Consider the following 13,095-nt stretch of genomic DNA (forward strand, 5'->3'; position numbering starts at 1 on the left):
TTTAAATGATGCAAAGTCAATCTACTCGGGCATCCGGTGAGTAAACGTTGCATCATTGAAAGATTTTCACAGATAATTGAAAAATGCTTAAAAACTGGTACCCTAATTAACTAATGCTGAAAAAAGATCTCCTCATCCTGTAGCAGGTTTATCACGTCTCTATTAGTTTGTTAACCACAGTAACACTTAAGAACATATACTTTTTATTCATCTAGAGAGATAAAACAAAGATTAAAGGTGAGAGATTCAAACGTCGGGACAGTCACGTGGTCTGCAATAAAATCCAAGTTTTACAACATTTCCTGGTTAAAGTCGTCGCCAAGAGAATCCAGTATTTAGGAAGTCTTACATTGGGACATAAGTCCGACCAACAGATGCAAGTAAAAGCTTTGAACTTAAAATTAAATTGAAGAGTTTTAGAACCTTTATGGTTGCCAGTCGTAAGCGGTAGATGTGCACTCATTATGTTATGAAAACAATATTTTTTTTTAGCATTTTTTTTAATATTCGACAACATTTGTACTATTTTTAAATTACTTTTATTACAAAGTAATTCCTTTGCTATCGGTGGTCGCATTACTTGGTCGAAAGTCTGTTTGTTTTTTTGGCAAGTATTCTGGTAAGTTTATTAAAAAATTGGCAAAATTTTGGCAATTATCCAAATTTGTTTAATAAATCATTATTAATTTATTGGAAGAAAATCATTTACTGCTTGAATGAAGCTTTCATGTATTTTACACGAGTTATTAATTTTAAGTTATAGTTAAAGTTCATTATTGAGTTATTAAATTATATTATAGCTGAACGCTGATATGAAATTTACATTTTGCATGACTTTAATAAAACACTTCACAACTTTCAAAATAAATATTAAAATAAAGTTTCATTACAAAATTGAGTTATAACAACGTTTTGTTATAGATGTTCTGCAAATAAACAAGGGTCGAGAAGTTGACGAGTTTTTGACAAAATTGTCTTATTCCGTCAGTCTTGTTAAACTCTTAATTACTTTCGTTGGTAGTCCGCAAACATTCATCCAGTTACGAGACGTAGGCTTCATTATTTACTCGTGCTCACACGTTGCTTCGCTCTCTGCAAATATTTACCTCTTAACGAGAAACCTGACTTCACCCGCGGGTACTGTAATAAACTTTTCTATTGTATGCTGCGGTTCGCGTACGTACCGCCGGATAATCGTTACATTGTCTACAGGGTTTTCATTTCGCCCCTAATTAACATTTGAATAGGGGCAAACTTCCCTTATTACTACAACTAACGTTTCAGAATATAAATCATAATTTGACTACATTCTGCTTGAACAATGTCGCGTCGGTCGGATTTATTGAAAAGGAAAGTTGTGAAAGCCAGGTGCTGGCGCCATCTGTCGTGCGTGCGACGAATTTAGCTTTCATTTTCTCTGCGATGAAAATAATTGTTATCGAAGTGGGGCTGTATTAAAATGGAGATTGTTAAAGGGATTTGTCTTTGTTGGACTTTCTGTTTTTATTCGTTTTAAAGGGGTATTAGGTGAACATAAATGTGAAAGCAAGCTGCTTTCGTTGGGAGCGAGCTAAAGTGGGAGTTAAGGAGTATTACTTGATCCGGCACTCGTTCTCTGTCCGTCCATTACTGGTACCTCGTTGCATCACTCTTCTGTGGCTTTACGAGGAGTTTCGAGTGGTAGCGCGGTAATGAGCGTCGCTCAACCATTCGTTTGTATTTATCGTCTACATTCAAAGTGATAAAATGGAACTATGTTCCTAACGATGGTAATAACTTTTAGGGGCAGCATTCTGTACTCACTCTAAATTGTGAATTCAACGTCGTTTCCAAATTCCTTTGATACTTCCAGTGAACTATAAAAGCGATATGTTGAGATCGTCGTTTACCCTACTACGAGTATGTGTGTACACATACACTTCCAACACAATCTTGCGTGAGTCAGATAATGAAAATCCACCTCCATCTATCGGTCGAATTTCTCATTATTTGTTGATCTGTAATGCTTTGAAATGAGCTTCTTTTTACTTACTTCTTTGAGTTACTTACATTCGTTTGTTAATCTTTTTACCTGTATTTGATTACAACAAACACAGTATAATTTTATTTTACTCTTCATGTTCTCTAGAGCTCACGGGTATATGTATTATATATATGTATATTTCATACATAAAATCTCTTGAATACCAGGGCCAAAATACTTCTATTTACGGTGGCCGATGAGTTAATAGAAATTGTATTAAATTGTCACTATTCCTATTATTCTTCCTAAGTATTTTTCCAACACAGTAATTGGATATTTAGCACAGGGCTTACCACTCACAACACAATGAATTTAAAATGATTGTGTTAAAATATGCTTAAAAGATAAGAAATCGTTTTTAAATTTAATCCAATTGCCATTTATTCATCGGCCATTGTAATAGCTGAATTGGGGCCCAGGTGAGAATACATTAGTAATCTAATGCAATATGAATGAACTGAAGCTTTCAGCTGTGACATCCACTGGGTTTCGTTTAATTATTAAAGAATCTTATACTTAACATTAGAAACTAGCCATTTTTCTTAAAATATGTGAGCTGGGTATACGCTAAAGCGTTGCCGTCGGCGAGTACTATATACCCACGCACACCCAGCGCTTTGGGTACATTTCTTTATGTAACTCATACATTTTTTAATTAAATTTTTCACACCTCATTGAATTAGATTCAGACATCTATTTTGTACCGCCTTGTTTGAAAATGAAATAATCATATTTATGTGTCAAGGAACGCCGATATTGGCGTCAGGTCCAACGTCATTTCAAGGTAACTAACGATTTTATGCAATTAATAGCTATATTAATAATCTTACTAAACTTATATTTTACATTTTTTAAAGCATTTTGAGTACTTAATCAAATCGCCAATCGTTTACGACTTCAAATCTAAAAAGAAAACATTAGCAGTGGTCGCTCCCCGCGCTACCGGTGCCTTGCTAACAATGTGGTGGACTCGAAAACGAACATAATTTTCCACAAACAGAATGCATTCGTTTGTATCTTTCATGACATACTTACAATTTCATGTCCATACAGCTCGTAGCCGGTACCGTCCCCCTGTAAGTTCAACAGTGGGCATAAAGATTAACAGTTCACACAAGTTCATTCATTATCATTTCGTGATACAAGTTGGGTGACTTCAAACTAGTCCTTCATCAAATTTATTCCCGATTTGGAGGAGATAGTTACCTGGCGCCGCCTCAGCTTGCGGTACTTCTGGTGATCCGCGCAGCGCCGCGCACGCGCACCCCGACCGGAAACAAACAACGGCCACACGTTACGCACGCACCACTGCAACTGTATCACTAGGCAGGCAGATCCAGGACAAGACTTGTGCTAGTCCGCACAGGCCAAAGTAAGTGTGTCAATAATGTGAAGATTGGCAGGTCGGAACACTCACCGAGTCGCCCTTGTCCCCCTTCTCTCCCTTGAGGCCGGGATAGCCGGGCGGGCCGGGCAGCCCCGGTGCGCCCAGCATGCCGGGAGAGCCCATGTCACCGTATTCGCCTTTTGTGCCTTTAGGGCCCATTTCACCCTTTATTAACATTGAAATAAGATTAAGTCTTAGAGTAAGAGTGATAGTGTTGTAAGTAACATTAATTCTGTCTGTGTGGATGGTGGTGGATGGTCGCAAAATATACTGGAAAGGCTAATAGTTATTGTTCGTGTATTTTAATGACGTGTTTTAGAATAGTGTGTTGCACAGGGAGCATCACAATGAGTGTACTGACCGGCTTCCCGGGCGGGCCCTGCACGCCGGGCAGGCCGGGCGCGCCGTCCACGCCGGGGGCGCCGCGCGGGCCCGCCTCGCCGCCGCGACCTGCAACACACGCGCGGCTTCACTAATGTGCTACGTTCGCTCCTAACTTAATAAATCCACCCTTCAGCTCGTTAAGATTTGTTAAGTTTTCAAGTTTCTCGAGCTTTTTACGTAACTCGCTAAAAGATATTACCATGTGTCGAAAGAAAATGTAGCTATAACAGAAAATGTGGCTAACTGAAAATAGAATAATCACAAATAAATATTTTCACTTAACCACATTTGCCGTGCGAAATATACTTAAGTATATTTAAATTTTGTAAGTTAATAATTTTAAGATGTGTTAAGTACATGTACCTATACAAAAATACTATACAAAGTCCAATCACTTGTAACTACAGACAAAAAAATCGACTTACCTTGGAGCGGTGCGAGTCCTGCGGCTCTTGCGGCCGCGTTGTCTTACTTCGTCTAGTGCCGTCAGTTATCACTTGTACCACAACAAAAGCTACGCGTGAATTAATAAAGGCAGGTGTAACAGAGTTCGGCGAGGCATGCAGCATGCAGCATGCGGCGTGCGGCGTGCGCGTGCGTGCGTGCGTGCGTGGTTACCCGCTTGCCGCGCTTGCCGCGCGCGCCCTTGTCGCCGGGCAGGCCGGGCGGGCCGGCCGCGCCGCCCTCGCCGCGCTCGCCGCGCGCGCCCGCCGCTCCTTCGCACAACACCACTCACCGTCACCTCACGACTCACTCTCCCTTATAAGCGCTACTCTACAACTGCACTACGCGCACTGCGACCTACCGCCGACCTTTACTGCGCTATCTACCAGATATGCATTATAACAACTACACTAGCGGCAGCGTGCAACTTTGTCCGGTTATGTAGATAAACCTTAGAGTTTTATTCATTCGGATTAATTAATCTAAAGTGCACGCATCTTTTTCCGTTTTTGCATTTCATTACATATTTTATTACTGCTCGGCTCCTATTGGCTATAGCGTGATTATATGTATTCGATAGCCTTTCAAAATAAATGTCCAATTTAAAACTGAAATATTTTTTCATATCGCATACGTTATTCCCGAGATTTATGCGTTAAAACAAACAAACAAACAAACAGCTTAATAATATTAGTTTAATTGGTGCCCTTTGCATGATTTATGGCACTATATAGATATGTAGGTTTAATGGATGGCGTTTTAAAAACGTTTCTGGATGGACTTAAAATTATGTTAAAATGCATTGAGCGCTTCTTTTATTGACGTTACTAGTGTGATCGCTGATAAGTCGCTAGTGCATTAATACCGTGGCGTAAAGCATCTATCTAGTACAATACTGGTTACTAAGTTAATAAAGTTACTATTTAGTGTAGTGAGTGCTGGCTAGCCTCATGGTGTCATTAGCGTTAGTTCTCTACGCACGCTGTGCGCGCCAGGCGCAGTGGGCGTGCGTGTGTGAGTGTTTGTGTGTATGTGTGTGCGTAAGTATTCATATGCGTGTGGGTACCAGGGGGGCCGGGCGGGCCGGGGGGGCCCTCGATGATGCCGGTGGGGAAGGCGTCGCCTTTCAGCGTCGTCGTGAAGCCGCGCTCACCCTTGTCACCCTTATCACCCTGGAAGCATCGTTATACCTGTTACTTACTCCATGTCATGCTCTAAGCGTTACTTGCATGATTACTAAGGTACTAAGGTTTTGTTTAGATTCGTCAGTGTCAATGTGTCGGCGTACCTTAAGTCCAGCGGGCCCGAGTGATCCGGGAGGTCCCACGAGGCCAGGTGGCCCTACAGGACCGACTGGTCCTGGCGGCCCCGAAGGACCTGGTGGACCTGCGCGGCCCTCGTGGCCTGGCAGGCCTTCAGCACCCTGTGGCCCTGGAGTGCCTGGAGGCCCTGGCTCACCAGGTTCACCCTGAACATCATGCAGTTGAAGTCAGTACAAGAAGTCAATACAAGTCAGTACATGAATACAAATGTTGGAATCTTTTAGATACAATGCTTTTGCAATACAAAATGGTTATATAAAAGGTAAAGCAAGTCGCATTGTGAATACCGCCCCTGGGATTAGAAATAAACATAATTCTCTCATTAAACAATATTCTATTTCATTATGAATAGCTATAATTTTTAGAGTAGGTATCTGGGTTCCCTTAAGTTATGCTGTGCACAGACGCACTATCTAAAATAATTATAACCATGTTGTATGACATTGTGAACCATAACTAAGAAGCAGCTAATATAAGAGTAGCACACTCGATGTGCATCGTATTCAGAGCACAGATATCAGTGTGACAGTTGTGTCTGCCGCGTCGCGCAGCGCGCCGTCCAGCAGGAGCGCGCATGCGGCTTGCGCTCGAGCTGGACGGGCGCGCGGCGGCCCTACATACTCGTGCAGCCACTCTCAACACACATGCACTACTATACAGCTTGGGTGTTACAGTAGGTACTTGTGCAAACCCCAGAGATCCATTACTGAAAATAGGCAAGATTGTAAGTGTGGCCATTGTAAGATAGTGTTTCTGGACATAAGATTGTATGAGCATTAGTTGTAGTCGCGTAGAGCGGGCGACTCACCTTGAGCTGTATGACGGAGTGCGCGGAGATGTTGTGTCCGGCGGCCTGCAGCCCCTACGTGTACAGAAGCGAGTGAGCGGGCATCACAGTACGCGTACCCGCCGTGAACATCTCTTCATATCGCACTATTCCTAGTAATTGTATCTATCTTTAATCCATTGTTCACAGCGGGTAGGTACACAGTAAAACTTGTGCAAACATTGTATACAAACTACAACAACAAATAAAGCACAACAAAATAGAAGCGTAAGTCGCGGCGGGCGCTAACTACGAGCGAGGAGGCGGCAGTACCTTGACGGCTATGATCTCGGCGCTCGTGTACGGACTTATCTTAAAACTGTCCACGGATCTTTTCACGCCCTGCAATTCCACCAAATGTGTTTATATTCTCACAGAACTCCGATTACCTACGAAGTGATCGTCGTCGGGAGCTGGGAGTCGAACCCGTGTGCTGATCACCAATCATGGAAATCATACAAAAAGAAAGTTTTCCACTAATTAAGGTTAGAATATTACTAATTTGTTGGATCATAGAATGCTTGGGCTTTATCAATTAGATGTTAGTGGTGTGTACCTTGACGGCGGAGAACACGTCGAAGCCAGGACTGCCGTGCTCGCCCTTCTGGCCCTTGTCGCCGGGCCGGCCCTGCAACAGTACACCACACTCACAAACTTCTGCTAATAATATGAGTGAAGCATTTATGTCAAAAATATTTATTACATAACTTCAAAACTAAAACAAGATAATCTAGAAAGAATCGTCCATTTATTTTTCTGAAAAACGTGTTTTAGCGAAGGCGTAAGTTGCGTATTGAAATTATAGCATGGAGGCCCAGTAATTGATAACGGATTTCGAAAGAACGAATAAGACACAAAATTAGTTTTATCTTGACTGCACGGGTAGCCGAGTTGCGCCTACTACAATACCACAATTTAATAGAGTTTTTTAGCTACCTTGAGTCTGTTCTTCTATAGATCAGGGGTTAAAGCAGCCTAAATGTTATTCCATTTCGATTAAAATTCTCGATAAGGCCTCAGCGTGTATCTGTGTCCCTGTTTACGCCTCTGAGGCGCGTGAATACTTCATTACGTTATGACATAAATAATAACAACTTATTATTCGGGCTCTTTAGAGATAAGTATGAGTGCTTACCGGGTCTCCTTTCGGTCCGTCCAAGCCGATAGGTCCCTGAAATAGAAAACAATTTCAGTAGGTATTACAAATAGTTAAAAGATGACTTTCTGATTGAGCTGATTGTGATTTTCCCACAAAATACCAACAAAGCATTAGTCGATGAGTGCACCACCACCAGAAGAGACGGCACTCGGCGGCTCTCGGCGGCAGGCGGCCGCTGCGCTAGTTACTGTTAGTGGATGCACGACATATAGGTACATGTTATCTAAGCACTCGATACCTACAGTTATTAACAAAACAAACTGTAAGTAGATCGTAGTGTTGTTTTGTTAAGTTATTAACGCAAAATGCCTCAAAATGGTACGAACGTGTCTGTCAGTACACTACATGTAAAGCCACACAACACAGCATTAAGCCAGACAGGGACACCAAGCCACCGGGACCTCAACAGCGCCGCAAGCCGCGACCACTTGTAACCAATTATAAAGATCCGGTGGAGCGAGTTAGTAAAGGCGAGCCGGGGAGGGGGGGGGGAGGCACACTATTGCACTAACTGCTTGTTGTCTTACCATAAAGCCTCGCTCGCCCTTCTCGCCCTTGCTACCCTGAAACGTGATACGCGCATGATGTACGGCCTGGTGGGACAGTGTCACCGGTACCAGCAACGACAAGGGGCACTCTTGTTTAGGTCTGGCATTTTATCATGACAAGGTAATTACGAAAATAAAAGTAAATTAAAATAAAGTAAATTAAAATAAATACCGGGAATCCGTTCTTCCCAGGGGCTCCTGTCAAACCCTGTAAATAAAACGTGAAAATAAATGAAAATAAAATAACAATAAAAAATAATTAACGAAGTGATCAATTTAGTTTTTAAGGCAAACTATTTTTTGGAGAAAGCTGGTCGCCAACAGGTTGAGTAGTAGTGTGTGTTATAGCGTGTGCCCAACAATATAGTCGGTATCAGCTGTGTGGTGTGAGGGCTCTCACCGGAGGTCCTGGCTCGCCGGAGTCGCCCTTCTTGCCCTTCTTGCCGCGTTTGCCTGGCGGCCCTGGAGGACCTGCGAACAACGAAACCATATTAAAAAGATGGTCCTAAACATAGTGTTATTCTTCAACGACTAGGACTCTCATAAAGACTACAGAACTAGAAGGGTAGCTTTTGAACCTGCTATTCTTTTCCTGAGAAAAAAAAAACATGAAATACCAATATGCTAGTTCTATGAGGTGATCGAATCAGTGGCCCATCGCGCACTGGTAATTGACGTGGTGATTAACATCACTCTTTTATCCGTGGAGTCGAAGTAAATATAAAGACAACATGTCTACACAATGTACCTATAATGTAGTAGGTACAGTACTAATAGAAATCCAAGTATAACGTAGTAGGTTGCGTTTTCTACAAATGAAGTATTCCCGAGATGTGATTTGATAATTTGCATTGTTGAGGCAGGACCATATCAGTCCGAGTGTTGCCTCTGGCGGAGCGCTGCGGCGCGGCGGCGGTCGAGGCGCGGCTGTGTAGCTTCCTAGTTTGCAGCTAAGCAGGAAGATGGCGCTAGATACACCAGTTTCATTTTAGTTTTAGTTCGTATTAGTTTTTTGGACTCGGTTTGCGCATACTTATTTTCTGTACGACCATTGATCATATTTCTCCATGGATAGTTTACACTCAATAGAGGTGAATGACACAAATCCGTGCACGGCGGATTAGCGTCAGGTCAGCAGTATGCTGTACACACTACGTCTGTTGAAGTGAACGAGCTACGAAAAGAAAAGTATCATTTCGTAGCGTTGCCGCGTTGTCGTGGCGCCATGGCGGCTACGGCCGAGAGAACCTGCACTCGCCATGTTAGAGGGAAGGACGTGACCTGACCACGCCGCCGCAGGCAGTGACGACTACAGGAGCATGACGCAACTGCTGCCGGGATAAACAATGAATTATATTAAAAATAAATTATACCTCAAACCTGACTGCAACGTTTCCCAAAATACCTTGAAATAAAAGTACCAAGTGTAAGTTGATCATTTCATTAAGACACTACAAAGATCACTACAAAGTCGCATATCTAAAAATTATAATTTGTTTTTTTCTGACATTGATTTGTTCAACTTAGCTTATAATAAATTTAAAAACATCATAATAGAAAATCATCACAATATTCATCATCAAAATTAACTTAAATTATAAGCAAATATATTTATTTCATTTTTCAGGCTTATAAGATTCACTCGTTTAAGCTAGTTCCAAATTAAAATATGTTTCTAATTAATATGTGGATAACGTTGTGATTTACACATTTATACATTACTATCTGTAAAATTGATTATTAAGACATAATGTGTATCGGTTTGTTTTCCCGAAAGCGACTGCAGACTTTAGAACATGTTAATTCATTGACTTGCCTGTTGTTGCAGTGATTAGCGCCCGTGGCGTGGGTTCGATTCCTACCTAGGACAAATGTTCTGTGTCTGGGTGTGATTTATCTATATTTATGTATTTAGGAATACCTACGATGATGATGATGAAGAATCAAATATTGAACAATAGACTATAACTCTACTAAGCACTACACTATTTTCAAAAGATAACGAGCTTGTAGCAGTTGTCTTATAAGATTCGTAGCCTATGTTAGGGGCTACGAGTTAGAGCTACGCCGGCCGTAACGGCGGTGACGGCGTAGCGGATGGTGCTATTCCTTAGATTTAGTAATAACGCTCAAATATTTTTAATTTATATCTTGTGTAGTTGGTAGTGGTGAGGTAAATCTATACTCTATACTAATATATAAAGCTGAAGAGTTTGTTTGTATGTTTGTTTGAACGCGCTAATCTCAGGAACTACTGATATTATTGAATAGACCATTCATCGAGGAAGGTTTTAGGCTAAATACCATCACGCTGCGACTAATAGGAGCGAAGATACAATGGAAAATGTGGAAAAAACAGGGCAGGTATAAATCATAACTTATATCTTCTAACCACGCCGACGAAGTCGCGGGGAACAGCTAGTTACTACATAAGTGAGGACTTGTAATTGGTGTGGTCATGTGTATTTATGTAACATTGTATGGAATCATTTAGCTGTTTGTTTTCGATAGTATTTTAAATGTAAGTTATTAGTAGTTCAGTAGTAATTATCTACGATGGTGCCGATATAAGCTGAACTAATGTGTGAGTTAATTACTTTCATGTTTATACTCGTTGCTCCTGAGCATAACAGTTTTGTCCATAATGGTACAAGAGTCCCTTAACATATCCCTAATATAAAATAAAGGTATGAATGATCGTCACTGTAAACACTCGCGGTTAGCTGACGGCCAGGCTGGCGGGAGCCGCTGCGCGGGCTAGTGTCAGTCAGCACCACGTCACAGCGCCATTACCGGCGCGCTCTCAATCTCATAATCGAGTTAATCCACGGCGAGGGGCAGAAATATGTCTCTCGCAGCCCTCCGCGAGACAATTGAGACAAAATCGAGTTAGCCTTGTTTAAGCGTCATTTCGTTTTGAACTTTAGAAAGTAATCTTGTTTTTTTTTTATGTAGGGTGGCCGTGGAGGCTTTGATGTTATACTAAAAGATCTGCAGCTCTCGCTTCGCACAGGCATACGTAAGTTTGTTTTCTTCACCTTGCGCAAGTGACGTGGCATCTTAACTAGTGTCGCGTCGTGTGACGTCATCAGTGGCGAGTGTCGCTGTCAGCCGGAGTGCTGCGGAGAGCGTTCGCGACGAGCACACGCGACGCCGAGTACACTTCGTCAAAACTGCTGTTTTTAAGCTCAGAATTGTCTAGAATAGAGTCGGCCAACTAAACTGATTTTACTAACTGAGAAAAAATAAACGTGAAATATGTTTTCCTTTGCGTTGTGGATAACAGTAGCAGGGGGTGAAAGAGAATATAACGTGAGTGAATTATAAATCAGCCGCTAGTGATAGTAGTATGGTGCTGAAGAGGCTGGCTAGCTCTGCGGATGGGAGCAGGCGGTGCAGGTCGCGGGCTCTGCGGCAGCTGCTGAAGGATGAGTCTGTGACGCGTGACCGATGTGACCTGTCTTGCGATTACCCCCCCCCACCCGCGCCCGCACTCACCCCGCCCCGGCCCGTGCCCGAACCCGCCCCGCCGCACTTAACATTCGTCAAGTTAATCTGTGCCGTCAGTCATAAGATTCGTCGCGTCCGCTGTTGTCTGCTGGGCATCAGCAGTATCTATAAAGTTACAAACAACCTGTTGGTGGCAAGTGTTTGAATTATGATATTTTGGTGTTAGTTGGGCATAACTGGGTAACTTTCATGGAAATGCTGCAAATCGTACAGGGAAAGCAAATCTCTATTATTAGATATTCACTTACTAGAGACGTAGGTCATCCTAATCTCAGATACGTTGTTCCAAGCCGTAATTCACTCACCGTACTTTAGCAGTCGGGTAAAAAATGACAATCGCACTTCAAAAATCGGCTGATAAGTATAGATTGTTACGTAACGTATATGTTAGAGTTACTTTCTTAAATCTCTTTTATCTCGGCTCTCAGATTGCCAAAATCAGTAAAATTTTCAGTGATTGTTTGTTAATATAGTAGCCATCACTATTGACACCAATTTCATCTTTTTACATCTGGGCCCGAAATAGTATGAAAGAGCATCCGTCTCCTTTGTGGGTGGGTATTAAATTCGCCCTCCATGCCACGAGTACGACTCGCACTAGTCCGGATTTTTTAAGGTAAATGAAGCGATGCCAGGCGTCACGTAGGGCTTACAATGTTATTAGATCTCACAAGTCAAAGTCACTTCGTGGCAGCTAGATAGTGCTTGCATAACGCGATGCTTTTTTCCGAGCATACGATTTTTGGAAGGCAAGGCGCTTTCTATTTGCGCCTTTTAAAGTTTTGTTTGCAGTAGGTCCTAACAGCTCGAACCCTTGCCTGGTGCTACTCCATCGCAATTATCTCCTTGTGGACTAACACTTGGTAACAAGTTACTTTATCCCTATGTAAGCTCAACCAAATGCCGGCAACACGCGAATCATATAATTTTAATGGCAATTTAAAAATGGAGTCACGAGATTGCACCCTTTGCGAGAAATATATATATACCGTGGGGCGGCCTCCTGACCACGTGGAAATGTTTTCTATTTGCTGTAAAGCTAATTCAGAAAGTGCGCGTCGTCTGGTCTTTGCAAAAGTTTTTTTTCTCAATACTGAATATATTTTTTTTTTGCACTGAATTCCAAAAAAAAATTATATTGTATATAAAAGATGATTATATTTTGAACCACGAAGAGCTAAACATTCAACAAACCGCAGCACGGGAGAGGCGCGGTCACGTCTTATTTTATGCAAACGACCAGCCTTTGCTAATTTCAAAATTTGTCCAGATTGTTTTAAGTACGAAATTCAATTATTTTTAATTTTAATAATGAAGTTTTCTTCGTCACTGATCACTGGATCACAAAAAACAATACTTACATAAGCTGGAGGATTGAGTCAATCTAAACTTAGGAATACCTAGACTTAGGAATTGAATCCTTTTGTCACAGTAACATTCACATGAGATACACGAAGGCACCTGCACCACGTATGTATCAGCTCTCCGCGCA

General features: G+C 41.9%; 1 protein-coding gene across 6 annotated transcripts in view; it reads right to left on the reverse strand.

Annotated features, from left to right (window-relative positions):
* Nucleotides 1-2,404: 2,404 nt before the first annotated feature.
* Nucleotides 2,405-13,095, reverse strand: part of LOC113496838 (collagen alpha chain CG42342) — a 117,758-nt gene continuing 107,067 nt past the window's right edge. Inside the window, exons 2-14 of one of the 6 annotated variants that reach the window (XM_026876203.1) lie at nucleotides 8,494-8,564; nucleotides 8,266-8,301; nucleotides 8,073-8,108; nucleotides 7,522-7,557; nucleotides 6,943-7,014; nucleotides 6,660-6,728; nucleotides 6,369-6,422; nucleotides 5,527-5,706; nucleotides 5,305-5,410; nucleotides 3,772-3,860; nucleotides 3,441-3,575; nucleotides 3,230-3,253; nucleotides 2,405-3,106 (exon numbers count right to left, since the gene is read on the reverse strand). In XM_026876203.1, coding sequence (XP_026732004.1) covers nucleotides 3,044-3,106; nucleotides 3,230-3,253; nucleotides 3,441-3,575; nucleotides 3,772-3,860; nucleotides 5,305-5,410; nucleotides 5,527-5,706; nucleotides 6,369-6,422; nucleotides 6,660-6,728; nucleotides 6,943-7,014; nucleotides 7,522-7,557; nucleotides 8,073-8,108; nucleotides 8,266-8,301; nucleotides 8,494-8,564 — 971 coding nt within the window. In that variant the 3' untranslated portion in view covers nucleotides 2,405-3,043. Of the gene's footprint in view, nucleotides 3,107-3,229; nucleotides 3,257-3,440; nucleotides 3,576-3,771; nucleotides 3,861-5,304; nucleotides 5,411-5,526; nucleotides 5,707-6,368; nucleotides 6,423-6,659; nucleotides 6,729-6,942; nucleotides 7,015-7,521; nucleotides 7,558-8,072; nucleotides 8,109-8,265; nucleotides 8,302-8,493; nucleotides 8,565-13,095 lie in introns of all 6 variants that reach the window. The other 5 variants (XM_026876202.1, XM_026876204.1, XM_026876206.1 and 2 more) reach the window with 5 other exon arrangements.

This window comes from Trichoplusia ni, chromosome 8 (assembly GCF_003590095.1).
Source record: "Trichoplusia ni isolate ovarian cell line Hi5 chromosome 8, tn1, whole genome shotgun sequence".
NCBI lineage: Eukaryota > Metazoa > Arthropoda > Insecta > Lepidoptera > Noctuidae > Trichoplusia > Trichoplusia ni.